The following is a 27936-nucleotide window of genomic DNA, read 5'->3' as shown; positions in this document are numbered from 1 at the left end:
GGGGTCCTGGTTGGGGGGGGAGCGCTGCGGGAGCAGAAGTGCCAAAGTGCCGTCTGTCCCTTCAACTAAACGCTGAGCATTACCCGGAAAGAAAAGGGAATTTTTCTTCTCTTCGCTTTCAACCCAAAAGCCTTCAAATAAAATTGATGGTTCCTTTTCTGGGGCCCAACAAGAGGTCCCTCCGGGCACTGTGTCAAATACCAGGAGTTCTTTTTTTGAACTATGAAATAAAGTGCTTTGAGATTGGATCCACTCCCACCTTTCCAACCCCTTCCTCAAGGACACCTCGCGCTCGTTTTCCAATCCCCTTCGCTCCCCGGCAGGGAGACCCCGGGGTTCGATTCCCGGCCGGGCCGGGCCGGGTCGGGGCGAAAGCGACGACGACGGCAAGATTCCATTCACAGAGCGCCTTTCACGTCGGGGGGGGGGGGGACGTCCCGAGGCGCTGGACGGTTGGGTCGGGAGCCGAGCATTGGGGGGTGTGGCGGGGGGGAAATGGTCAGGGTGAGGGGAGGGAAGGGAGGGGGCGAGGAGGGGGGAGAGAGTCGGGAGGGGAGCCGAAGGCGCGGTCGAAGAGAAAGGTCTTGAGACCGGCCTTGAAGGAGGAAAGGGAGGAGGCGAGGCCAAGTTGGGCAAGTTGGGCAAGTTGGGCAAGTTGGGCAAGTTTCCTTACTCCACACACACGCACACACACGCCTCTGTTTACTTAGCAGCGAAGTAGGTTGTTGTTCGACTGTCGGTTCGCTTTTCCGGGAGTAATAATTCCTTAAGAAAAGACACGTCGGTCACTTCAATCCACCACTGTTTGCGGGGAACGCCGCCGTGCGCTCTTGGCTCTGGCGTTCCGCCCTCAGGCTGCGCAATCCGCCGCTACGCCACTTCTCCGCGGAGCGCATTTGAGACCCGTCCCGAAGCCGAGTGTTTTCAGGAAGGAGGACGGGGTATGTAGTGAAAGGTCTTCCCACTGAACACCTCTCTCAGGAGAATCGGCCAATTTGTATTTCGCAGCATCTCAGGAGGAAATCGCTAACTGCGCGGATCCAATGGGTCGTTACTAGACCGACCGGTTTTAAATTCCGCGGCTGATAACTCGTGCGCCTTGTTAACCGGTCGGCTTGCATTCCTTCTTGTGCAATAGAAGGTGACGGCGGTTTAAACGTCCCCAAAATCTTTTCTGCGCCGGAAAGCCACGTGGGAGTCGGTCAGACCCGACTCGCGGAGACCCCCCGTCGCACATAGAAACAGTAGGACAAGCAGTCACCGCGTGGCAGGTTGGAGCGCGTGGGTGCGAGCGCGCGGGCGCGAGCGCGCGGGCGCGTAGAGTCTTTCCGAAATCCGAAAACATTTCCCCCACGCGGGTGACTGTGAAACGCAGACTGCATCGGGACGTTGTTTCGTTCGGTCACTCAACCCACGGCCGTTTGTGACGGTCAATTCGCCTGACGGGCGCCTCCTGCCAAGCGCTTCGAGACGGTCTCGAAGACGCGACGGGGCGCCGCGTGAAAAACGCAACGAGATCCCCCGAGGTCTCCGCCGAGGCCCGGAATCGATTCCGACATTTGCCCCTCTCACGATTCCTCCGCCGACGGCCGACGGGAACGCTCGAGGGATTTCTGAGCCGCGTTCGAAATGACAACGAGCAAAACGCCAGCGATTCATTACATCAGAGACGCGGTGTACTTGAGAAACGGGCGCGTACACACACGGTATACAGACAAACGGGTACATACACACGGTCAGCCAGCAATTGGCACGATAATACACACACAAGTAAATAACAGTGTACAAATAATATATTATATGTATTTTTTTTGGGGGGGTGAGGGGTGGGGGGGGGGTGGGGGGGGGAAACTAAAGCTTTGTCATAAATTCTCCATTATCACGCAAAATATATGTCCGAGCTATTTAATAAAACTATAGACTTTCGATTAAAATATGTAATTATACAGCACGTCCGACGCTGTTCGAATATATCCTTTCCGTCGCTTTGCACGATCAGAGCCGTGTTTCTGGCGGGGAAGCCAAGTAATTGTCTCCCCCCACCCCCTCCGCAACCCTGTGTCCTCTCTCTCTCTCCCAACCCCCCCTCCCCACTCCCCCCCATCCTTTCCCACGTGTAAAGTACTTTGTTTTGGTTCCTTGTCGTACGCTCATACATTCGCAGCTATTCAAAGCCATCGTTTCCTGACTTCTGTAGAACGGGATCGTTCCACGACAGCGCTGACGCTCTGACAATCCCTTCGGAAAAAAATGATAATAATAATAATAATAATAATAATAATAGCAAATTATTTGGACCCGCGACTGTTTGCGGGGGACGCTGCTGTGCGCGATCGGCTGCCGCGTTTCGCCCAGAAAACATACAGTCAAAATTCGTATCCCGTGGAGCGCTTTGAGACGTCTCGAAGACGTGATAAGACGCTGTATCAAATGCGAGGAGTATTTATTATTATTATTACTATTATTATTACTTAGAAACTGGCTTACAAAAGAAGCTAAATCTCCACCACTGCTATTTCGTTGCCCCGACCCGGTCATGGGGGACGAGCGCAACACAAACATTCACAAGCCGGGCGCCATCAATCAATCAATCAATCAATCGATCAATCAATCAATCAATCGATTGATCGATCAATCAATCAATCAATCAATCAATCAATCAATCAATCACTGCCTTCCTCACCCCATGTGCTCTGGAGTCTGATTATAATCTGTGAACGCAAATGTTTGTACATTTCAATATAGTTATGTGAAGGTTAACGCACGTTTAGCACTGACACAATAACACATCACCCAAACACCAGCGCAGACACAATCAGCCCAAACACCGGCTTTCGGGGGTGGGTGGGGGTGGGGGTGTGGGAGGGGGGCGGAAGGCGGGGAGCGTAGGGGTAAGGGGGTGACCGAAGGCGTGCTCCAAGAGGAGGGTCTTGAGACGGGCCTTGAAGGAGGCGAGGGAGGGGGGCGAGGCGGAGGGGCTGTGGGATGGAGTTCCAAAGGGCGGGGATGATGGGGGAGGAAGGGGAGGGGATGGGGGGTGATCGGGGAGGGGGTGGGGGGTGATCGGGGAGGGCGTGGGGGGTGTTCCCGGAACTTGATGCGGGAGAGGACACGAGCTGCAGAGTTCCAACCGATCCGTCAGCGTTGAACCTATAAACTCCCGTCTTTGTATCTGTACAGAGCTATATATATATTATTACTATTATTATTAATAATAAAAAAAAGACGTGTCCGCAAATAAGACTTATCCCGAACCGAGGAAACGCACAGCGGCCGATCTGCACTTTTCTTAAAAAAAAATAAGCGCAACAGAAACTATTAAAATAACTCATTCGCTTCATTCAGTCACAAATCCATTCGGAGATCCCACAGCGAACAGAATCTTCTCGTGAGATTCCTACACAGAGTAGAATATATTATATACGCGGACGCGCTATGCTCCGCTGGTTTGGGTTGAGGGCTCCGGCACTGGGCAGATCTTATCGGGGAGATAACTCTCTCTCTCTGTCGCTCTCTCTCTCTCTCTCTCTCTCTCTCCGGACAACGCCCATCAACGTGAATGTTTTTAGCTTAAATTGGGGCAAATTTGCAGTCCGGGTGATCTGTAAATAACGGACTGGGGGTAGAAGAATCGTCCTCGGGGGCAACGATCCCTTCAACCACAGAATCCCGCTCAACCCACGACTGTTTTTTTGCTGGACGCCGCTGTGCGCGATTGGCTGTCCGCGCTTCGCCCACGAAACACGCAGCCCCTCTACAGCGTGTCCCGGGCAGCGCTTTATAATAATAATAATAATAATCCTCGCATTTGACATAGCGCTTTTTCACGTCGGGAGGACGTCCCAAAGCGCTTCACAGAACGCACTGTAAAGTGAATCGACTGTATATTTGTGGGCGAACGCGGCGGCCGATTGCGCACAGCAATGTCCCGCAAACAGTCGTGGATTGAAAATGACCAATTTATTATTGTTTTTGGTTTTGGAGGGATTATTATTAGGCTCTGTGTGGAGTAAGGAAACTTGCCCAAGGTTTCGCCCTCTGCCGGGAATTGAACCCGGCTCTCGCTCGCAAAGCGAGTGCTCTAACCGCTGAGCGACAGGACTCCACGTGAGACGTCCTGGCGATAAGGCGCTGTGTCAAACACGAGGACGGTCGCTGGATTGCGTTCCGCCCACTCCCAGCCCGTGAGAGAGAGAGAGAGAGTCAACTGTTCAAAATGTCACCCGCACATCTGATTAACCCTTTTAGCGCAAGAGGGATTTACTGGTCATTTAATGCGGACAACGTATTAATTAATCGAGCAAGTGGGGTGGTGGGGGGGGGGGGGGGGGGGGGGGTACTGGCTTAATACTCACTGCCCAAAACACGTCTCGAGATGAAAGACTGGACTGAAAAGTCACCAGATGCTCTCTCCACGATTAATTAATTTGTTTTTAGTGCAATTTTCCTGCGGAGATTCACGAGTTACGACAGAAGCGAGTTGGAAAGCCTCTAACTGCGTTAGCCCTCACAGCCTTAACGACACGGAGAGAGAGAGAGAGAGGGAGAGAGAGAGAGAGAGAGATAGTAGGGCGTATTACCGTAGGTTCGGATTTTAATGGGCTCTGTATAATACGCCACGTACACAAACCATTTGGAAACGCGAGCGCGTAGAGGGATAGAAAGGGGCCTTCGGTTATATAATTAACGACCCACGAGGAAGCGTGTTACCCCTCACTCGTGCGTTAATTACATCCCGACGCGAAAAGCGCTATATCAAACGCAAGGATTATTATCATTACTACTCCTATAAACTCTCCATCACGTCCCCGATTGCGACGGTCAAGCTAAAAAAACGTGCAAAAATCCATTCTCAGTGCAAGTCTGCGCGTGAAAGTGCGTGCTTCGGGCGGGAGGTGAAGCGGGACAGAAAACATCGGGCTGGCGTTCGAGGCACGGGCCGAGGGACAGTCACTCCGAGGCACGAGGCTGCGCTCGGGTCTGATCGAGAGGCGCCGTAACAAAAGGCCGGTCGGTCGGTCTCAAGCTCGGAGAGAAATGACAGCGGGAGAGAGAGAGAGAGAGAGAGAGAAAGGGGTGGGGGGCGCATAGGCGGCTTCGATTCCACTGCTTTACCCAAAGGCACCGACATAACTACAGCGTAAGTCTTATTGTTATCAATCGTGCAATCACCTACGTAAGTGTCCAACGCCTTGGGACCTCCTCCCGCCGTAATTTGGCATTGTATTGCATTGTTTCGCTTCAAAAACCACTTGGATTTCTTTGCCCCGGTCATATTTATCGCCTCCCAACACGTCACCCCCCCCCCCCACCCCCCCACCCTCCCCCACCGCCTTCCCCCATCCTCCGCCGTGGCTCCCGCGTTTTCTAAACGCAGGCTCGCACCGGATTGTACCGGATAAATACTGCAAACTTTCCCTCCGTCTCCCTCCGAACAATCTGCACTGCGAGAAACCTCCGTGGCTGCGTCAGTCGAGAGAGAAGTTTTGGCCCACGGAATGCCCAGTCGCTACGCTTCACAGGGTGTCCCGCGAAGCGCTTTCGAGACCTCTCGAAGACGTGATAAAGGCGCTGTGTCAAATGAAAGGATTATTATTATTATTATTATACGTTAGGACCAAGGATCTGGTGGACCTTTGGACAAAGACATAATGGGTTTCCTAACGTATACCAACACTGACGTCAACGCAATATAGACCTCAATGTTGTCTCTCTCACTCTCTCCTTTTCTCTCTCTCTCTGTCCCTCTCTCCGTCTCTCTCTCTCTCTCTGTCCCTCTCTCCGTCTCTCTCTCTCTCTCTCTCTCTGTCTCTCCAGCCTCTCGACTCGCTTTCGAAACAATAACGGCTCCTCTTTTTTTTTTCTTTTTTTGGGGGGGCGGTCTCATCTCTTTTGGGGTCCCAGCATGACCTTGGTGATGAAGTTGACGATGGCCGAGGCGGGCTGCTCGGGGTCCAGTTCGGCAAAGAGGTGGCAGACGTTGTCCAGTGTGCTCCCTTGCTTCTTGGCGACAAAGCCAAACATTCTGGAAGAGGGAGAGACAAGAGCGGGAGGGGTGGGGGTGGGGGTGGGGAGTGGGGTGGGGTCGGGGTGGGAGAGAGGGAATCAGTTCAAGAACTATTTACGGTCGTCGTCATCGGGAGAGGGGCCCCGTAGCTCGGTGGTTAGTGCCCTCGACTCGCGAGCGAGAGCGAGAGAGAGAGAGAGAGAGAGAGAGAGACCCGGGGTTCGATTCCCGGGGGGTCAATGTTGGGCAATTTTCCTGACTCCACACACACACACACACACACACGTCTCTGCTTTCCCGGCAGGAACCCGGTTGTTAGTCGATTAGTGGATGGATCGCTTTTCCTGGGGGTAATAATCCCTCACCCACTCCTCCCCCCCACCCCCCCCCGCCCGCGCCCCCCCAAAAAAATATTCGTCACTCAATCCACCGCTGTTTGTGGGGACACCGTGTTTCCCCCACTAAACACACAGTCACTCCACAACCTTCTGACTCGGAGAGCGCGACCAATGAACCAATGAAGATTTAACCCTTCCCCCCCCCCTTCTTCCCCGCTGTTTGCTTCTCCTGAATCACACGGCAGTGTGGTTTGGGTCAATGCCCTGCTACTTCCCTTCCCCAACCCCCACCCCAACCCCCACCCCAACCCCCACCCCAACCCCCACCCCACGGATCATTCCAATGTCTCAGAGAAGGACTTACTTGGATGTGGTGCTATCTGGATTAGTCCATCTGAAAAGAAACCACAGGTTATATGGGTGGCTAAAGGGAACGGTCCGCAGACTCCCTGGGGTTTATTCTCCCGTGTCCCTGGGGGTCTCGTTCGCTCTGCGCTAATAATAATATTCGTTACATTTGATACGGGGAATTGTCCCAACGATCTTCACGTGATTCGCTGGAAAGCGCGTTGCATTTTGCTGGAGAGGGAAAGGGGAGGAGAGGGTGGGAGGGAGGGAGGGAGTGGGGGAGGAGAGAGGGGGAAGAGGGAGAGGGGTTGGGGGGCGGTGGTGGTGGGGGGAGAGGGGGACCGGGGGAGGAAGAGAAGGAGGGAATATCTCAGCCTTGGCGACTTACCTTCTGTCCTGTGGGTCCAAACTGCAGAAAGTGACTGTGCTCACTGGGTAGTGACGCCTGAAAAATATCCTGTGGAAGAGAAGATATCTCAACATACTTTTGCTGCGCTGCCCGGTTCACTCCTACGCGAAGAGGCATTCACCTCTTTCTTGTCCCCCCACCCCTCTCCCCCACCCCCAGACTCTTCGCCCCACCATCGGCAGCCGTGCTTTCAGCCGCTACGCCCCGAAACCGTGGGACTCTCTCCCTCAATCCCTTCACCCCTCGCCGCCTCCCCTCTCTCCCTCTTCGAGGAAGGTCTTCAAGCGTGACCTGAAAATGGGGAGAGAGGGGAGTGGGGGGCTGGGGGGGCGAGGGATGAACAAATTGAGGGCTTACCGTGCTTACGGTCACCAACCCCCATTCCCCCTGGCTTGGCGTCAAGCTCCGCCATTGTTAAGCGCTCCGAGACGCCAACTTACTTTCTTTGACTGTCTGTCAGGGTGATGCCCTGGAGAGAGACTTTGAAGTGCACCACGATGGCCGTGGAGAGAGGGATCGAGGCAAAGGTCTGCACGGTGGCTTTGGCGATGGCTTGCGGCCCAGTCAGAGACTCCGTCTCCACCGAGTTGACGTACAGCACGTTACACGCTGAAAGAACAAGAGCGCGGGCGGGCGACAAACACAAGGCGAAGTATTTAATCGTCTCTCGAAGCTCACCAGACCCAGGGTTAGAGCCCTCGCCTCGCAAAGCGAGGGGGAACCTGGGTTCGATCCCCGGCAGGGCAGGAAAGCGAAACCTTGGGCATGTTTCCCTACTGCACACACTGTAGGATTGGCTATTGTTGAAGAAGACCTTCCTCTTCGACCCTTGCTTACGGTCACCTCCTCCCACTCCCTCCCTCCCTTCCTCCCTCCCCTGCCCAGCTCGGAGTCGCGTTCAGCCACTGTCAAGCACTCTGGGACCCTACCTTGTGTGAGGGGCGTTGTTGTTGGTGTTGTTGTTGGTGTTGATGGTGATGGTGGTGTTGGTAGTGTTGGTGTTGGTGGTGGTGGTGTTGGTGGTGTTAGTGGTGTTGGTGGTGATGGTGGTGATGGTGGCGGTGTTGGTGTTGGTGGTGATGGTGGTGATGGTGGTGTTGGTAGTGTTGGTGTTGGTAGTGTTGGTGTTGGTGGTGGTGGTGGTGTTGGTGGTGTTGGTGGTGATGGTGGTGATGGTGGCGGTGTTGGCAGTGATGGGGGTGTTGGTGGTGGTGGCGGTGATGGTGGTGTTGGTGGTGTTGGTGTTGGTACGAGACATTAGCTTGGAAACCGGGAACTCTCACCTGCTCCCCGCTTGAGCAACTCCACGGCAGTGCTTGTGTTGCCCGGTGCAATGGACTTGTGGGCCTCATCGGTCGGATCTGGAGAAGGGAGAGAGGCAACGCTGAGGGCAAACGGCAACCCTGAAGTCCTAAGATACTCGGTGAAGGATGTGAAATTCGCGAGGGCCGAACCCACGATCACCCGTGACAAGCTAAATAACGACAAGGCTTTCGATGTTGCCCACAAAATACACAGTCACTGCACTTTGCAGTGTTTCCTGGGAAGCGCTTTGAGACGTCTCGATAAGGCGCCGCGTCAAATGCGAGGATTATTTATTATTCTTACTTATTATTATGATCGGTGCGTGTGGAATTAACTGAGGCGAGATGATTGAACTCAAGGCGTCAACCAGCGAGGCCCGAGCAACGGTGGGGAGCAAACACTAGGGGGCGGAAGAGGACTATCAACCACCACACACAAGGAGCACCATTGCCTCTGCCAATGGGACTCCGTCCAAACCCTTGTCTCGAGGCCCAGTCGCACGAAATGTGTCGAGCGCTAAGGAGCCGCAGATGGTTTGGAGAGAGTTCTCCTGGTGAAAGGAGGATCCACGGTCCCATTAGATGACCGCAACTCTCGTTAAACTGAGTGGCGCGGAACGAAGAGGGAGTGGGAGAGATTTTTTGTTGGGTGAAACTTGAACCGCAATTTATATCCAACACGAAACTTTTCCCATACACCGTTCCCACCCACTCCAAGGAACAGGCAGTCGGATACGACACGTGGGACCCCTGTAGCTCGGCGGTGAGCGAGCCTCGCCTCGCAAGCGAGAGGACCTGGGTTCGACTCCATCCCACAGTCCCTCCGCCTCACACTCCTCCCTCGCCTCCTTCAAGACCCGTCTCAAGACCCTCCTCTTCGACCTGGCCTTCGGCCGCCCTCCTACACCCCCCACCACACCCCGCAACCCACACTGATCCCAGCCCCCCCCCACCACCACCACCACCTTTCCCAGCTTGGGCCCAAATCCTTGACCGTCCAGCAGGGGGGGGGGGGCTGCAAAGCGTAGTGACTGCGCGTCTTGGGGTGGGGGGGGGGGGGGGGTGGGCAATACGGTATCTCCCACGGCTCGAACGCTCGCACGTTACCTTGGTCTGGAATTTTCAGCTTGTGGGGCAAGGAGATGGGAGTGATGGAGTGTTGGTACACCAAGGCCGACAAACTTCCTGACACACGAGAGAGAGGAGGAGAAAAAACACACACACACACACAACACGAGTCATTCTCCGCACTTATGCCTCCTGAAACGCCCCGTCCCGCCCCGCCCCGCCCCGGCGCACCGACCGCCCCGCGGGCGTCAAAATTCCTCCCGGTCCCAGCTTCGACGGCCCATCCGCCTGCCGCGTGCCATAAGAGCCACGAGTTAACTAAAAAGGGCGCACGGAAACACCGCGTGTTTGGACAGAGAAGCGCTCGCGGACAGGTTCGGGTTTTACGTCAGCAGGAAATCCCACAGGGGGTTGGACCTCCAAGGATTTTGGACCCGAGTTAGGGGCGAGGGGGGGGGGGTTGTGGGGGGCGCGGTGGGGGGGCGGTTTGGGAGCAGGGAGGGTAGGGGGTAGGAGGTCTGGGAATCGAACCCAGGTTCCTCTCCTCCTCCCTCCCCGCGCGGCGAGTGCTCTAACCGCTACAGGACTCCACGGGGTGCGGGTTTGCAGGCGCACAGGGAGCGGCGACGGTCGGAAATCAACCCCCCGGCGCGCGGGGGGCGCGGGGGGGGGTTAAACCCTTACCGAAGTAGGGTTCGTTCTGGCAACCTTTGATCTTCACGCCTTTGGGCCCCATCTCGATGAGGAAATGCCTGACGAGCAGCTCGCTGGGGTCACCTGCGAGACACGACGCAGAGAGTCAAGGGGCAGAGACAGCTTCTCCATCCCTCCCTTCCCCACCCCCCCCCCGCCCCGCCCGCCCCCCCCCCACCCCCGCCCCTCCATCCTCATCCCCTCCCAAACAAGCCCAGAGATTCATAGAAACAGGAGGAGGCCATTCAGCCCCTCGAGCCTGTTCCGCCATGCTGTAGGATCGTGGCTGATCTGTACCTCAACCCCAATTACCCGCCTTTGCCTCCTATCCCTTATTAATAATAATAATGATGATAATAATACTCCTTGCATTTGATAGAGCGCCTTCGAGACGTCTTCGAGGTAAACAGAGGCGCCCGTGTGCGCGTGTGCGCGTGGACCAAGGAAACTTGCCCAACGTTTCGCCCTGACCCGAACCCTGGGGTCCCTCCCGCTCGCGAGGCGAGAGAGGCGAGAGAGGCGCTCTAACAGAGAATCAGCCGCCGCACCCATCTGAGACACGTACGTACCTTTGCCGCTCTGGGAGGTGAGGTTCGCGGGAGGTGAGGAGACTTTGAGGGCGAGACCGTACGCTCCCTGGAACGAGTTACTGTCTCGGATAAGAAATGACCCTGGCAGCTGGTTCTTTAGCAGCGAAATAGCTGGAAAAGTAAATAAACCACCCCCACCCCTCTCACTTAATTGCAATCAAACAAACAGTAAAATCAATTGCTCTTCAGGATGTCCACAAAGTCTTTTTTTCCTTTCCACGCGCTGCACCCGCGCGCGCACCGCGCGCTGATGGACGACTGAAATCCGTGGAAGAATGATGACCCGATGCGCTCCGCGGTGTGTTCTGACGTGCAGAGGATTGGTGCGAGTGAGTGGCGTCGTTTTAGTCATAGTTATGACGGCGGTAATCGTAATAATAATGCGTTCGTTTGAGACAGCGCCTTTATCGCGCAGTAAACGAATGGCCACTCAAAACCACGGCTGTGTGCGCGCGCGTGCGTGTGCGCGTGCGTGTGCGCGCGTGTGGGGACGCTGCTGTGCGCGACTGGCTGCCGCGTTCGGCCCCGCGACGCGCACCGTCGCCACGCTCTCACAGCGCGTCCCGCGAAGCGCTTTGAGACGTCCCGAGGGCGCGAGACCAGGCGCCGGGTCGAACGCGACCCCCTTGAAGCGAGTGACCGAAAAAGGGAAAAAAAAAAAAACCCGGGTGGAGACCGAGACGAAACGAACTCAAGAACCGTCCAGAACTGGGGAGGATATTTCAACGACCTGAGGGCCCAGCGATTGCGTGGACACTCCTCCGGCCAAGTCGTTCCAAACGAGGCTCCTCGATTGACGTGAGCAAGTGGTCGGGTGCGTCACAGGAAGGTCAACGGGTCGGCTTTTTAGCTGTGCCTGAAGGCAGAGAAGCCAGGAACACGGGGGCGTGTGCGTGTGCGTGTGTGTGTGTGGAAGGGGGGGGGGTGCGGGATGGGATGGGATAGGATGGGATGGGATGGGATGGGAAGGCGAGAACTGAGCCAAAAAACCAGACGTTCCCAAATGCAGTGACACAATCCCTCCAGGAACTCCAGGGGAACATTCAGTTCGATCCAAGAAACTTCAGCTGGACAGGATTTGAGTGACTCTCCGGGTAAATCCTTGGCACCCGGCTGTAAAGCCTCCAAAGTTTGACCTAGATACTCGCTGCTGAAAGCTCTCGATGGCGATGCTGCTTTGAGAGGGTGGGGCGGAGGGGTGGGGTGGGGGGGGGGTGGGGGGGGGGGAAAGGAGGGCTGAGGAACCCGGATTCAAATTCGTAAGGGTCCGAATCGGGGGCGAACCGCGGAGCGACGTCTTTCGAGGCCGAGGAGGGCGGTGAAAGCCGAGGCCCGGTGGCGAAGAGCCCTCTCGCCTCCGCAAGCGAGAGGACCCGGGGGTTCGATTCGGGTCGGGTCGGGTCGGGGCGAAATGTCGGGCAAGTTTCCTTACTCTGCACACGCACTCGAGAGGTCTCGAACAACAACAACAACAACAAGATTCCATTTATAAAGCACCTTTCACGTCAGGAGGACGTCCCAAGGCGCTGCACAGTTGGGTCATGACCCGAGCAGGGGGGAAATGGTCAGGGTGGGGGGAGGGAAGGGAGGGAGCGAGGAGGGGGGAAATGGTCAGGGTGAGGGGAGGGAAGGGAGGGAGCGAGGAGGGGGAAGAGAGTCGAGAGGGGAGCTGAAGGCTGAAGGTCAAAGAGAAAGGTTTTGAGACCGGCCTTGAAGGAGGAGAGGGAGGAAGCGGCGAAGGCACTGGGGATGGAGTTCCAGAGCCTCGGGGCTGAGAGGCTGAAGGCCACCGATGGTAGGGCAATTGGGGCGGGGGACGTGGAGCAGACCGGAGCCGGAGGAACGGAGGGTACGGGCGGGTAGGTAGGGGGATAGTAGGTTGGAGAGGTAGGAGGGAGCGAGGCCGTGAATGGCCTTGTAGGTGAAGACGCGATAAGGCGCTGAGTCAAACGCGAGGGTTATTCCTGCGGTTGGCGAGGCCTCTCACCTTGGTCTCTGGAGATGTTCGGTTTGTACCAAAACTTCGAGGTGTCCTGCACGAACTTGGCGCTCAACTGGGTCTCCAGCTGCTCATCTGAGAGAGGAAAGGGGCGAAGGAAACGCGTACAGGTGACACGAAAAGATTTCGCCACGGAACGACTGGAAAGAAATAAAAAAAAACCACACGCGCACACACACGCGCGCGCGGGAGGGTTCAAACCCACTCAAACACGGCGGGGCTTAAGCCCCGGGAAAGAAACAAGGGGTTCGCGTGGAAAGAGGCGGCAGAGACGGAAACACTTTGACGTGGGCGCCTTTCACGTCAGACCGGAGAGCTGGGTGTCCGCCGGCTGTCTCTTGCTACCGAATGTCCCTTATTTGGCCCAAGAAAGGCTCCCAAAATGGCCGGAAACATTGCCCCCCCCCCCCCCGTGTCGTTCCAATCCACTCGACGCCATATTCTTTGGGACGTCTCCACAACGTGACAAGTTGCTGTGTCAAACGGGCCTTCAGCCACTCTGTACCCCACCCTCTGGAACTCCATCCCGCAGTCCCTCCCCTTCTCCCCCCCCCCCCCACCCCCTCTACCGCCCTCCACCCTCCTCGGCCCCTGACCACCCCCCACCCCCCCCCAGCTCAGGTCTGTTGTTGTTGTTGTTGCTCACCTGTTGACGAGAGCCCAGCGATGTCCAAGGTGCTGGGGGAGAAGGTGACATGATGTGGGTTGGCCTCGGCCTTCTGCGTCGGGGAAAAAGACCTCCCGTTGGGCAGGGTGTGACTGGCCGACATCCTGCGCTTTTCCGGCAGCGGCGGCTGTTGCTGGTAGACGAACGCCTCGTCCCGGGAGGCGTAGTGTGGCGAGGACACGGGGAAAGCCGGCGTGGGAGGCGTCTGGGAGTCCGGGCTGCCCTGGGAGGCCGACAGGTCGGGCGAGGGGGGTTGGCTCCCCGAGGCCACGGGGCAGGGGGAGATGGAGGCGCTGCCCGAGCGGTGTCGCGCCAGCGTCTCCGAGAAGGCCTCCATCGGACGCTCGCCGAAGCCAGGGCTGCACCGACCCGGGGAACCGGCGGAGAAGTTCACCCTGTTGCCGTGGTTCAGGCCGCACTGGGCGCCGAGCACCAACCCAGCACCAGCCTGACCCGCGCCCTCCTGCCGGCCGTTCAGCTCGCGGCCCCCTGGCGACGCGTCGGTCGGGCCCTCGATCGCGGGGCATCTGCCGGGGACCTCGCCCGATTGCAACCTGGGCCGAGCGGGCAGCTGGATGTTGCCTTCTGCTGGGGAGGTCCACGAAGGCTCGGGGGTTTGAGGTCCACACCCACTCTCTGCTACCAGCACCTGCGGACACGATGAAGGGGGTGGGGGGGGGGTTGGTGGGGGGCGTTGGGGGGGGGGCGAGGCGGAGGGATTGAGGGAGAGGGAGACATCAAATGCAAGGATTAATAATAATACTATTATTATCCTCATACTCACTCCCAAACGATGTCACGCCATCGGCCGCCGCCCTTCGCCCGCCAAGCGCACAGTCACTACACGTCACGGAAAAGCCGCAAAGGCGCTCGGCGGGACGGCTCGCAGACGCCGCGACGAGGCGCGCCAACGAAAGCGAGGATTGTTAATGGGACGCTGCCTTGCACGAGGGGGCGCAAGTTGGTGGTGGCGGCGGCGTTGTTGTCGTTGTTGCAGCTGTCGTCGTCGACGTAGTTGCTGGGAAAGGCAGGATTTACCTGGGATACACCGGGCTGCTGGTGTGGATCGGGGGCAACGGCTCAGCGGGTCGGGGGAGGCTGTTGCAGGTGACTCCAGCCTCTCGATGGTACCTTCTCAAGGACTCGGTGCCCTGAGGTTGCCCGGGAGCCGGGAGCGTGGAAGGGTCATCCCCCCAAGGTGAGGAGTCAGCGCAGTGATGAGCTTCAACAGAGAGCAACAGGACCGAGGCCGGGTTAGCAGCGAACAACGAGTCTGACCAGAATAACCCGCGGGGGCTCGAGAAAACTGGGGAGGGTCCTCCCGAGAGCGGAGGAGGCCCGAGGGGAGATTTGACGGACGCGAGGATTGCTATTCGCACCGGTTCGGAGGCCGGTGGCTTCGTCGAGAAGCCTCGAGGAGGTGACCAACGGAACGGTCGAGCCCGCGATTTGCTGGGGGAGCAAAAGCGGGCGGACCGCCGTGTTTCGCGGGCGAAACCCGGCAGCCATATCGCGCCCAGCGAGGTCCCCGCAAATAGTCGTGGGTGGAAGTGACCGATTTATTATTATTTATCCATTCTTTCTGGAAGGGATTATTACCCCCGGAAAAGCCGTCCGCCAATCGACTAACGACCGGGTTCCTACTTACCGCTGGGTAACCAGAGGCGTGTGTGTGCGCGTGTGTGTGTGCGCGCGTGTGCGTGTGCGTGGAGTAAGGAAACTTGCCCAAAGTTTCGCCCTGTCCTGACCCGCCCGGGAATCGAACCCCGGGTCCTCTCGCTTGCGAGGCGAGAGGGCTCCAACCGCCGAGCTTCGCCGGTACTCACCAGCAGGCGACTGCTGCGAATCGGGGGCTTCCTCCTCTCTCCTGACCGTTCTCTCGCTTAAAGCCCTCGACAGAATCTGGGACTGGCCCAATCCCACCGGGGAGGTTGAGCCGGACAGAGGGCTCTGGGAGCCCCTGGGGGTGGGACTCAAGTCCGAGGGAGACGTGAACGAGGTGCCAGGGCACCTATCGCAGTTCCTGTTGGCACAGAGCGGCTGCTGGTAATAGCTGTAAGGGTGGTAACCGTGTGGTTGGTAATCCAGTTCGGGGTACCTCAAGTAAGGCACGAGAGGCTCTGGAGACTCATCCATCCGTGGCTGGAACTGCCCAGGAGATGATGGCCTCAGCTGAGAGGCGTAGACATGTGGCATCTGCGCTGGCGTTGGCATTTCCCTGTGGAGGGGGCCGTAAGCGAGCGGGGGGTAGCCTTGACCTCGGGGGTAGTGGCAGTAGGAATGGGGGGGTATCAGCAGAGGCAGGGCCTGAGGAGGCTGGCTGCTGCGGGCCGGGTTGGCGACCAAATGGGGCTTCATCTGCCATATCTCGGAGCCCGGCGAGACCGGGTGTTGGTACATGGGCAAGGGCTCGTGATCCAGCTTAAGTCCCCCCAATGCCCGCTCCATCTCCTCCCGGGGGAGCTGGGACGCGCAAGCCTGGCACGGGCACAGGTGGGACGCCATCTCCGGTGGGAAGCTCTGCTCCAGGAACTGGAGGTGGTGTCCGTCCAGAAAGCCCTGCCCCGGATGGTAATCCATCAGCCTGTAGCGACCGGCCTTGGCCTCGTGGTCTCTGTGGACCTCGTCGCGATGCCTCGCTCTCTGGATGAGGCCTTGAGGCATCCTCTCGGCGCAGACGAACCCTGCCGGGTACCCATGAAGTACCTCGCTGCGTTGGCGCTGATAGTTGGTCCTGTCCGGGCCCGGGGGCTGGTAGTGAGGGGAATCCGCGCTTTTCACGTGATCATAGGGGTCGTGGGACCTGCTTTCCTGCCCCAAGTCGTTGACGTGCGACACGCCGCCCTCGTACGCGAACCTCCTCCTCTCCAAGGTCACGTCCGGCCTGTAGTACACGTCGCTTCGCTGGCCCTCGGGGCTGTGCCCGTACCTGGGGGACTGGCGCCCGCCCTTGTGGCCGCAGAAGTGGCCCAGGTGGTGGACGTTCCTGGGCAGGGTGGCAAAGCGATCCATCTGGCAGATCTCCTCGTCGTCCAGGATGTCCGTCTCCCGCTCGTTGGGCACGGGCCGGGCGTGGGCATGGGGTTGAGGGTGGGCCCGGTTCTGCCCGGGGCCTTTTCCGGGGCCCACCCCGAAGCCCGTCAGCAGCCTGTCCAGCTGCTCCCTCTCCAACCGAGAAGGAGGGGGCTTGGGGTTGACCCCGGGTTCTTCCGTCTTCGCCGAAGCGGTGGAATGTCCGGAGTCGGTGCTGACGGACAGGGCGTGCCCGCTGTGGACGCCATTCCCGCTGGGGGGGCTCCCGTTGGCCGTGACGTTACTCGGGCTTCTCTTCTTGACCTTGGCGTAGAGACTTCCGTCTAACGGGCCTCGCGTGTACAACACATCTGAGAGGAACGAGCGGGAAGTAACGTGGGTGGCCTTCGGGACGGTACTGATACCACGACAGCAGCGACAACAATTTGCATTTACACAGCGCCCCATGCAACGGAGTCTGCCCCCACTCCTACCCCCACCACCCACTCCCCGCCCCCCCACCCCACGCCCGCCGCCCCGAGCCAGGGGGCAGAGAATCGTGCCTACGGTTACCTTACGCCTAATACTCTCCGGAATTAGGTAAGCGGGGTGGGGGTGGTGGGGGGGGGGGGGGGGGCGTCCCTCCAGGGAGAGAGGGAGGGAGGAAGAGAGAGGGAGAGGGAGGGAGGAAGAGAGAGGGAGAGAGGGGGAGAGGGGGGGAGAGGTGGGGAGACGGAGAGCGCATTCCATTCCAATAACCTGGGAGGTTCCATGTGTAGGTGGGATGGAGGGTCGAAGAGGAGGGTCTCGAGATGTGTTTTGAAGGAGGCGACGGAGGGGAGGGGAGGGGTGGGTGGGGAGGGGAGCTGGGGGGTGAGGGGGGCGAGGAGAAGGGACTGTGGGATGGAGTTCCAAAGGGTTGTGGGGGTGAGAGGCTGAAGGCCCAACCGGCAATGGGGGGTGAAGGCTGGGCGTGGGGTGTGGGGATTTGGGCGGAGGAGACATGGAGCTCTCCGTTGAGCGGAGGGAGCGGGCGGGGTCGACACGGGGGTTGGGGGGGTGGGGGGGGGGGTTGAACCTCGGGCCGTGGGGGATGGATTCTCGGCCGCGTTTGCCCACCTTCTGTGTTGTCCTCGTGGTTGAAGTTGAAGTTCTCGTAGGAATCCCACCGGACGGTCGGGTCCGAGGTGTTGTAGTCCACGGTGACCCCCACGTCATTCCTCAGGTGCTCTCGGCCTGGGGGGGGGGGTTCAGGCGCGAGGGGTTGAAGGTCAACAGCGACGGCAACAACGACAGCTTGCACTTAAACAGCGCCCCTCACACCCTCTCGGCTATTTCGACGATCCTCCACAGGCCTTCCCCCCCCTTCCCCCCCCCACTCCCTCCCTCTGTGACCTGCTGACCCCCACCCACCGCCCCCCCGCCCCCCCGCCGCCCGGCCCCACCCTCGCCTTCTCCGCCCGCGCCCCCCCCCACAATACACTCTGTAACTCCATCCCACAGTCCCTCCACCTCTCTCTCCCCATCCCTCGTCTCCTTCAAGGCCCATCTCAAGACCCTCCTCTTTGACCAAGCCGTTGCCCGCCCTCCTACCCTCCACCCACCCTGTTGCCAACCACCCACCCACCCAACCCCACCCACCCACCCACCTCCGCCCCACACAGCGCCTTGGGACGTCCTCCCAATGGGAAAGGCGCATTGCAAATGTAATTTGGTACAAGTTCGGATCAAACTCTTCCCCCTTTCCACCTCCGCGTCTCCCCCCCCCCTCGTCTCCCCCACCCATCTCCCCCCCCCCCCCCCCCCCCCCCCCCCCCCACCTCTCTCCCCCGCTATTAATTTTCGCCTTCACCTTTTATCTTCTCCGGTCCGGATGAGAAAACAAATTCCACGGCGGCGTCTCGCGGAAACCTGTCGTCTGAGCAAAAAACAGAGCAACGGCTGAACACCTCGGGCTCCCGCTCTCGCTCGTCCCAGTCACCTCGCCTCCTCGCTCGGCAGACGGCTCACAAGACCCCACGGCCCGCGGAGCACTCCCAGACGTCCTCCCGACGCCAGAGGCGCCGGACACAAGCGGAAGAGAAGCGGCGGAGGCGGCGGTTTGGCGCTCAGGTCATTTTAAGGCGGGGGTTCTCTGGGCGGAGGAGTCTCGCCTCGCTCACCTCTGAAGGCCTCGTCCAGCTCATCCTTTCCGAACCACAGCTGCGTGCCGTGGATGGCACAGGTGTGGAACTGCGTCCTGAAGACCACGTCCCGGTCCGGGTGTTTGTAACGCTTGTGGTAACATTTCACCTGCAGAGGACACCACAGCGACGACGATATTAATGATAACAAAGCCTCGCATTTGACACAGCGCCTCGCGGCGTCTTCGAGACGTCTCAAAGCGCTTCTCACGGGAAATTGAATTGACTGTATCGTGTGCGCGTGTGTGCGCGTGTGTGCGCGTGTGCGGGGAGTAAGGAAACTCGCCCAATGTTTGGCCCTGACCTGACCCGCCCAGTTGCCGACCCCTTGAGCCCTGAACCCCAAATCCCACCTCCTGAACCCCATGTGCTCCTCTCCCTCAACCAACTTTTTCCTCTATTACCATCGGTGATCAGGCCTCGAGTCTCTCCGCACCCCACCCGCCCTGTGGAGCTCCATCCCACAGTCCCTTCACCTCGCTCCCTCCCTCGCCTCCTTCGAGGCCTGTCCTCAAGACCTTCCTCCCTTGAACCCCTTTTGCTTCCAGAGCCTCGAAGGCGCTAAACCCATACAGGGACTCATAATGTCGGCCGACTTTGGTGGGCTTCGGGCTACAAAAGGATTCTGGTTGCTGGATAGCCTTGAGAGCGGTGCGTTCAACTCACCATGATGTCTCCTTTCAACAGCAAGGCCGGTTCGATCGTAACGCACAACCTTTTGCAACTTGTCCCCTGGACACCACTGGAGAAGACCAACAGAAGCTCTGGTTTAAGAGGTGATTAGAACGAACGATACTATCAACAATAATCCCGATCGCAATCCTTGCGTTTGATACGGCGCCTCGAGAGCCGTGTCTCGAAGGTGGTGTCTCGAAGCGCTTCACGGAGTCTTCGTCAAGTCCGGCGTCCGTATATTTTGCGGGCGGTATGCGGCGGCCGTTTGCACACTCCATCCCTCTGCAGTCCCCTGCGCCTCGCTCGCTCGCTCGCTCCCCTCCCCTCCCGCGCCTCCTCCAAAGCACGTCTCAAGACCTTACTCTTCGACCGCGAGTTCGGTCACCCTCCTACCCCTACCCCCCCGCTACCCTCCGCCCTTCCTGACCCCAACCCCCCAGCTCGGGTCCAAATCCCTGACCGCCCAGCGCCTTGGGACGTCCTCTGAAAGGCCCCTGAACCCTGAACCCCAGGTCCCACCTCCTGAAGCCCATTTACCCCAAAGGAAATGTAATGTGGTATGGTTGTTGTTGTCGTCGTCGTTGTTGGTGTCCCCTTAAAAGCGAGGTTAGAAGTGGGGGAAGTGGGGGGGGGGAGGGAGGAGGAAGAGGGGAGAGTGAGGCGGTTGTTCGATAGACTAAACGGTCACTACGTTTTGCAGTACATCTCCGAGCTGCGCTTTGAGACGTCTCGAGGAGGCGACGAGGCGCTGAGTCGAGAACGCGAGAGTTGTTATTAATCGTCATCGTTACATTGGACCTACGTTGAGTGAGAGCTTCCAAGTCCTGACGTGGGATTTGAACCCACAACCTCCTGACTCAGGGAGCGCTGAGCGCTGAGCGCTGAGCCAGGCCGACACAGGGTGACTCACCCGCTCGCGTGGTTTTTCAGGGCAACAAAGGACGGACGGGAGTCATCGTCGCTGCCTTCATGCACTACAGCAAGATTTCCGCCGGGTAAGAGCTCCCCCTTCTCGTTTCGATCCTGTCCGTGGGTGAGAGCGAGGCCTTCGAGGGGTCGGCGGAGCGAGGGCCGGAGTAAAACGGGGCCAAAGCACCCTGTTTAAGTCAACTCGAGGGATTTACCCCCTCTTCCCCCCCCCCCCCCACCCCCAGGACACGGTTGAAGGCGAACTTCGGTTTATTTCTTGGCCTTAAGGTTTACGATGTTCTTAAGTTGGGGAACGGTTTACAAAAAAGGGGGGATTTTGTTGTGGAATTTGGGGGAGTCGGGAGTCGGTGGGGGGGGGGGGGGGTCTTCGTCGTGCTAGCTGCTAAGATTATTTTTGAAGGCAACCCGCGTCCGGCCTGTTCTTCTCCCCTTGTAGAGCTGACCAAGCACTCAGCACACTAGCGATGAGGAAGTTCTGTGAGGACAAGGTAGCACCGACCATTCAACCTTCCCAGACCAGGTGAGATGATGGGGGTCTGCACCCAACAAGTAGCAGCCGCGTTAATTGGAGGGGGTCGCTGGGACTCGGGTATTCGCCCCCCCACCCCGCCCGCCCGCCCGCCCTTCCGCGCCCACTGCGCCACTGTTAACCTCTCCGTCACGCAACCCCACCCACCCCTCACCCACCACCACCACCGCCGCCGCCGCCACCACCGGCGAAGACTGCTGCATAAAGGCACCGGAGGCAGAGGAAGGTTTTCGGGCGGGACTTGAGGAAGGGGGCGAGAGGTGGAGGTGGGGGGGTGGGGGCGGGGAGGCGGAGGGATTGAGGGAGAGTGTTCCGGGGTTACGTTCCTACTCCCGAGCGTTCGCAGAAGGCGCACTTTTCGGGGCGCGAACGCGAATTTGTGACCCCGTCGTGGTATGAATGACACATTTCTTGTGTTTTTCTCCTACAGATACATTTATTATTTCAGTGGTTTGCTGTCGGGAGCAATCAAGATGAACAGCATGCCTCTGTTCCTGCACCATGTCCTAATCCCATCTATTCCCAATTTCGAGCAGAACGGAGGTAATTCTTTCCTGGAACTGACCATCACATAGCACTCCGTACCTTCTCCCCACTTTTTGAGTCCTCTGGAGCTCAGCGGTTGGAGGCCTCTCGCCTCGCAAGCGAGAGGACCTGGGTTCCATGCCCGGGCGGGTCAAATGCCAAACGTTGGGCAAGTTTCCTTACGCCACACGCACACGCGCCCCAGCACTAACCCCCCTCGGTTGTTACTCGATTGGTGGATCGCTTTCAAGGGGTAATGATCCCTTCCAAAAAATAGATTCGTTCAATCAGAATAATGATTCGGTCACTTCAATCCACGGGGGGGGGGGGGGGGGGGGGAACTGCGGTGCGCAATCGGCTGCCGTGTTTCGCCCACGAGGCAACGCAGTCACCGCACTGTATCGTACACCCCGAGGAGCTCTTCGGGACGTCCTCCTGACCCGAAAGGCGCTGTAGCAAATGGAAGGATTATTATTACTACTATTATTATTATTATTATTGGCGGGAGGCAAGTATCGCAGTACGCCACAGGAACAAATTGTTCGGTCCAGAGGAAATGGCGGCAGCTATTGTTCGTGGAACAATGCTGAAGCTCTTATCCTGAAATGTTCCTGGGGTTGAGGTGTTTACGTATTGCTGGAGGACCGAATGAGCCAAGTAACCGCAGGCTCTGCAGTATCAGGCAGGATATCTGCCTACGTAACCGCCGGGTGAACAGTAAGGAAAACCTGCCCGACGTTTCGCCCCGCCCCGCCCCGCCCCGCCCGGGAATCGAACCCAGGTCCTCTTGACCACCGAGTAAGGGGGGAACGTACGGCGGTCTCGGGATCTGGAGCGAACCGACGTTAGCTGGAGACGAAAGGCAAAGTACTGCGGGTGACGTGACAGTGGCCCGGGATCGCACAGCAGAGCAGGTCAGGCAGCATCTACGGAGAGAGAGAGAGAGAGAGAGGATACCGCCGTCCATCTTTGATGCCAAAGGCCCCAACGTGTCCTTCCCTTCCTGATTGCAGGTTACCAGCCGTTCCTGAAGATCTATCAGTCCATGCAGCTCGTCTACACGTCGGGAATCTAGTGAGTTGTTCCGTTGGTTGTATTTTTTTATCTTTCTCCCTCGCTCGCTCTCGCTCCCTCTCCCCTCCCTCCCTCCTCCTCTCGCTCCCTCGCTCGCTCTTCCCTCCTCGCTCTGCTCGGCTGCTCTCTCCCTCGCTCGCTCGCTCCTCCTCTCCTCTCCTCTCGCTCCTCCCTCCCTCCCTCCCTCGCTCCCTCGCTCGCTCTCCCTCCCTCACTCTCCCTCCCTCCCTCGCTCTCCCTCGCTCCCTCCCTCGCTCGCTCTCTCTCTCTCCCTCGCTCTCTCTCCCTCGCTCTCGCTCTCCCTCCCTCGCTCTCCCTCCCTCGCTCTCCCTCCCTCGCTCCCTCGCTCGCTCTCGCTGTGGGTTGGACAGCCCCCAACTCTGTCCTTTTAAGGACAACTTTGCAACGAGTCTCCTTCCTGCACAATACTCCTCTTTCTTCAGTTCCCGGTGTTTATAATACTCGTGTGGAATTTCTGCTCCACCACTCAGGGCTCGCGCGCTGGTTATTCCCAGCTGCTCGCGCACACCGCTCCCGGCGCCTCCTCGCACCCTCGCGATCCTTCGACGCGGCGCCCCACGACGTCTCGGAGCGCTGGATTGACCGGGCGTCTCGTGGGCGAAACGCGGAAGCCAATTGCGGGGCATTGAGTGACCGGATTGTTACTGTTATTTTATTGGAGGGATTATCAGGAGGGGTTCCTACTTACTGCCGGGTAAACAGAGGCGGGTGTGGGTGGGGGTGGGGGTGTGGGTGGGGGTGTGGGGTGGGTGGGTGTGGGGGTGTGTGTGGAGTAAGGAAACGTAGCTAAGGTTTCACCCCCCTCCTGGGAATCGAACGCTCTTCATGTGCTCTGTCCTTCACGCAGGAGAGCGATGGGGGTCAGACTCCGAGCGAGGGAGAGGGGGAGCGGTAGCCAAACCACCCCCACCTCTGCCCCCCGCACCCCCACCCCCCCCAAAAAAAAAGACAAGAGGTCCATCTAGTTCTCCTCCCATCTTCCTGAGGTTCACACGTGCGCACAAGACCCCGAACTCGCTACTGAGCTATTATCCCATCGTGTTATTCTCTAATTAAGAGAGAGAAAAGTTCGACGACGGGGGGGTGGGGTGGGGGTGGGGGGGCGGAGCGGTGGTGGGGTGGTGTGGGGGTGTGTGTGGGGAGATGGGGTTTGGGGAGAGGGCAAGAGAAGCTGCGGACGTAAGATTCCAGAGATGCCACAGCCTTCGACACTGCTATCTGTAGCCGGTGGATATTTTCAACCGTTTCTTTCTTTGTTTAAAATAGGGAGAGTTAATGACTTGGCCAAGTGTAAACACGGAGAGAAGCAGAGATGGAGACGGAGGGAGGGAAAGAGAGAGAGAGAGAGCGAGGGGAGGAGGGAGGGAGGGAGAGAAAGAGAGAGAGAGAGAGAAAGAGAGGAGGGATTAACTCCTCCCTTATGGGGCAATTCGGAGAGGAATAGACAGCAATAATATGCAAACTTTGATCGGGAACACTCTCCCGATCATCCCAGTAATACAGCAATAATAATAATAATAGTAGTGGTAATAATAATCCTTGGATTTGACACAGCGCCTTATCGCGCCTTCGAGGAGGCGAGGATAACGGGAGGGTGGAGTTCTCCGCACCGCACTGATCAAGGCTCCGCTCTGGGGGGGGGGGTCAGGGGGCGAGGAGTTAGGACTCAGGAATGATGGAAACACACGGAGAGACAGAGAGCGAGAGCGAGAGAGAGAGAGAGAGAGAGCGGGAGGGAGGGAGGAGGGAGGAGGGAGGAGGGAGGAGGGAGGGAGGAGGGAGGAGGGAGGGAGGGAGGGAAGGAAGGGAAAAAAAAGTCTGCAATGTTTAAGAGCCAAGAAAGCATTCGTTCCCGGTCCAAATGCCGCCATAGCGACCCCGGCTCACCATCACACGGTCTCCAGCAATCTGTCAGGGAAGCACGACATGTGGGTCAGGCTCCAGTGTGTGAGAGCAGCAACGACTGATGACTTCCTTACCCTCCCACCCCCACTGCGCTCTCATCGCTCCCTCTCTCTTCTTCCCCCATTCCCCCCCCCCCCCTCCCCGTCTCTTCTCCCTCTCTAACTCTCTCTCTCTCTCTCTCTCTCTCTCTCTCTCGCGCGCTCTCCCGCGCCCATCACCATCTCTTTCTCCCTCTCCCCTCTGCTTTCTTCCCCTCTCTCCACCACCCACCCAACACCCACCACCCAACACCCACCACCCAACACCCACCACCCAACACCCACCACCCAACACCCAACACCCACCACCCACCTCTCTAATCGGCGACTCAACCCACGGCTGTTCGTGGGGCACGTCTCGCCGGGCGCAATCGGCTGCCCGCCTTTCGCCCGCCAGGCGCGCGCGGTCCCCACAGCGTACGCCCGCGAGGCACTTCGAGACGTCTCGGGAAGACGTGATGAGGCGCCGCGTCAAACGCGAGGATTAGAATATTATTATTATTATTATTATTATTATTATTATTATTATTGTTAACAGGAGCTTTTGCGGGAAAGATCCTCCGAGTTCTCTCCCTTAAGTCCCGCCGACGAGACAGCCCGAGAGGGGCGATGATCTCAGTGGAAAGATATTCTCGTCTCCTGGCTCATCACTGCGCGAAATTAGCCAAACCCCAGAACCCATATTATTTGCGGAATTTCGACTCCACCTTTTTTTTTAAAAGAGAAAAGTAATACAAACACAGCTTTTCTTTGTGAAATTTCCAGTGAGCTTTTTGGTTGCAATGTCCCCCCGACCGACCGACCGACCGACCGACCGACGACCGGCCGCCCAAAACCACCCTCACCGCTCGCGGGAGGGGAAGCGGAAGAGATCCCACCCCGGTCCGAGCTGACCCCTCTCCGGTGTAGTGACCGTGTGTTCGGTTGCAACGTCCCACCCCTCAAAGGTGAACGATTAATTCTACCTGCGGCCTTGAACCTGTATCCTTCTGACTTAAAAGAGGCCGGAATGCTACCAACTGAGCCAGGATAATAATAATAAATAATAATAATAATAAATAATAATAATTAATAAATAATAATAATAATTGAATAATAATGACTTTTGAGTTTGGTGCTTTCACATCAGGAGGACGTCACTCTCTCACTCCCCCTCTCTCGCACACTCTCCCTCTCTCAATCACGTTCTCCCCCCCCCACCCCCACCCCCACCCCACACCCCACACCCCACACCACCACCACCACCACCCCCTCCTCTCAAAGCTCAGACGTTCACAACGCACGGGATTTTCCTGGGAACTTTTTCGGGGCATGAGTCACTCACTGTCTTCTGGAGAGCAAAGGGGTGGGGGGGGGGGGGGGGTGGGGGGGGAAATAATGAGCGGTGGGTAAATCCAAAGCTGTTTTTTTTTGTTTCGTTTCTCAGAATCCTCTGCAAATTACCGTAGGTGCAGGAAATCTGAGATAGAAACAGGAGTCGGATGGGAACACGCAGCAGGTCAGGCAGCATCTGCGGGAGGGAGGAAAGTGGGTCAACGTTTCGGGTCCATGACCCTTCGTGAGATCCGGGGGATGGAGAGGCTTTAAGGATTGACCGAGAGGGCAAGAAAGGCAAAGGAGAAAATGGAGGACAGGGGATGATGGGTTAAAGAGGTGTTAGTGATGCAAAACATAGGAGGAGGGCAGTGGAGGATGACCAGACCTGTCAAGTCTCGTCTGTCTCCCAGACTAACGCTCTGCCCTCTGTGACGGCTGTGTCGAGTTTGTTTCTCTCTTCTCTTTCTCTCTCTCAGCGTTGCCGTCTTGCTCTCAGTCTCAAGACCCTCCTCTTCGACCGCACCTTCGGTCACCCTCCTACCCCCCCCCCACCACCACCTTCCCCGCCCTCCACCTCCTTCCTGATCCCAACCCCCAGGTCGGGCGCGGTTCCCTAGGACCGTCCAGGGCCTTGGGAAGTCCTCCTGACATGAAACACGCCGGGTAAGGGTCACGCGTTGTCGTCGAAACACACTCAACCCAACCACTGAGGCGCTGAGAGGCGCACAATTCCTCGCCACCTGTTTTTCCAGAAAATTTGGATTCCAGCTTTGACTCACGCGGGAAATAATTTGCGCCGATGGGGGTGTGAGTACATCGCTGGCTCCCGCGCCATGCCACCTACGCCAACGCATATTCCTCTATGGAATGATTCGAACGTAACACGACAATAATATACATTTAGTGGAGAGCCTTTCAGATCGAGATGTCCCAATGGCCTTCACAGGACACACTGTAACGTTGGGTTTTTGATGAGTAAACGTCCAACCAATTTGCGCACAGCGACGTCCCACAAACAGCTGTTAGAAAGAGCGACCGATTTTATTGGGAGGATTGTTGACCAGGAGACACGAGGAGAAACTCCCTTGAAAGGCTTGAGATGCCCACAAGTGATTAAAAAGGTCCTGATGGGTCAGGGAGTGCGGTCGGCACAGCGCCTTATCACGTCTTCGAGATGCCTCAGAGCCCTTCGCAGAAAGTGGAGCGACTGTGTGTATTCTGCGGGCGAAACGCGACAGCGACCATTGCGCAAAAATAAAAGCCCGATCCACAGAAATGATGCAGCGACATAGTGAAGGTATTCGAAAGATTAGTTTATTCGAAGGAAAACTGATGGGGCATTATACATGATCATAAAAGACATCTCCCGGAAAGCTGACTATAGAGTACAAATCATTTTAATAGAAGGTATTATACAAATTTTACATAAGTCCTCTGAATGTGTAAACTAATTCGTTCCTCTACAATTGGGGGAAAAGAGAGGGAAAGCTGCTCATTTCAGTGACCTACCAATAAATACCTCTTGTCTTGCGTCTAATGCTTAAATTTTCTCTGAGCCAACCTCGTGCGGTTTTGTTCTCGGAAATGCCTAATAAACCCAAAGAACTCGGTCGTCATGAATTTAACGATTCTTCCCGGACAACCTGAACGTCTTAACTCAACCCTTCTGCCCGTCCGGGGCTCTCCAGCTGATTCTGCGCGCGTCTGTCGCCTGCGGGAAAAAAACTACTCCCTACGGTTCGGGAAGCGGTTCGACATCCGACACAAACCGCCGCAGCCATAAACAAGTTACGCTTAAACGCTGGAATCAAGAGCCAAAAAACAACACACACACGCAACTGCCGGTTTACTGGGAAAAGGGTGGGGGGTTGGGGGGGGGGAGAGGGGAGACGGGGAGGGTCAGGGTGATGGATCAGCGGGTGGGTCTGGTCTGGATAACGGAAAGCGCCGTTAAAATAACTGGAGGCCGCTAAAACGGAACCGAAACCGACACGAAAAGGCGTCGAGGCTTTTATTTTTTTTTTAAAAAAAAAAGAGGCGTCGAAAGAGGTTTAAGATGGTTCGGGGGCGTTTTTTTTTTTTTGGTGCTCCCGATTGGCGTTCGGCGGTTGGGAGCTGCTGGAACGATGAGTCGTTTCGTTGCTCCGAGCGCGACTCGAAATAACTTTCTTTTTAAAAAAAATTTTTTAATAAGGGAAAAAAACACACAAAGGGAAGCCTTCGCGACGGGGTGAACGACGCAGGCGGGCGGATGGGGGTTGGGGTTGGGGGGGCAGAGGGGGTGAAGCCGCCGATTTCCAAGTG

General features: G+C 57.5%; 2 protein-coding genes across 2 annotated transcripts in view; one reads left to right on the top strand and one right to left on the bottom strand.

The window, feature by feature from the left end:
- Window positions 1-5767: 5767 nt before the first annotated feature.
- On the bottom strand, window positions 5768-20249 carry LOC103190772 (tensin-3-like). The gene is made up of 18 exons (XM_042344156.1): window positions 20241-20249; window positions 19285-19380; window positions 18598-18727; window positions 18288-18353; window positions 17555-17671; window positions 15250-16806; window positions 14462-14645; window positions 14336-14420; window positions 13403-14072; window positions 12745-12831; window positions 10737-10868; window positions 10159-10251; window positions 9514-9591; window positions 8386-8463; window positions 7543-7711; window positions 7082-7150; window positions 6710-6739; window positions 5768-6025 (listed from the first exon to the last, which is right to left on the bottom strand). The coding sequence occupies exons 1-18, from the start codon at window positions 20247-20249 to the stop codon at window positions 5884-5886; spliced, it is 3792 nt and encodes a 1263-aa protein (XP_042200090.1). The 3' UTR covers window positions 5768-5883.
- The window catches only part of LOC103190771 (tensin-2), an 8537-nt gene continuing 733 nt past the window's right edge, over window positions 20133-27936 (top strand). Inside the window, exons 1-4 of the mRNA XM_042344202.1 lie at window positions 20133-20288; window positions 20660-20743; window positions 21183-21295; window positions 22291-22351. Coding sequence (XP_042200136.1) covers window positions 20263-20288; window positions 20660-20743; window positions 21183-21295; window positions 22291-22351 — 284 coding nt within the window. The 5' untranslated portion in view covers window positions 20133-20262. The remainder of the gene's footprint in view (window positions 20289-20659; window positions 20744-21182; window positions 21296-22290; window positions 22352-27936) is intronic.

Source organism: Callorhinchus milii, unplaced genomic scaffold (genome assembly GCF_018977255.1).
Source record: "Callorhinchus milii isolate IMCB2004 unplaced genomic scaffold, IMCB_Cmil_1.0 Scaffold27, whole genome shotgun sequence".
NCBI lineage: Eukaryota > Metazoa > Chordata > Chondrichthyes > Chimaeriformes > Callorhinchidae > Callorhinchus > Callorhinchus milii.
This window is presented reverse-complemented; position numbering and strand designations above follow the sequence as displayed.

Excerpts from the sequence above, each read along its gene's own strand:
- LOC103190772 (XM_042344156.1), bottom strand. Across the intron at positions 18,728-19,284 it reads TGTTGAAAGGAGACATCATG|GTGAAATGTTACCACAAGCG; the intron begins GTGAGTTGAACG and ends TGTCCTCTGCAG. Across the intron at positions 18,354-18,597 it reads GCTGGACGAGGCCTTCAGAG|ACGACAGGTTTCCGCGAGAC; the intron begins GTGAGCGAGGCG and ends TTTTTTGCTCAG.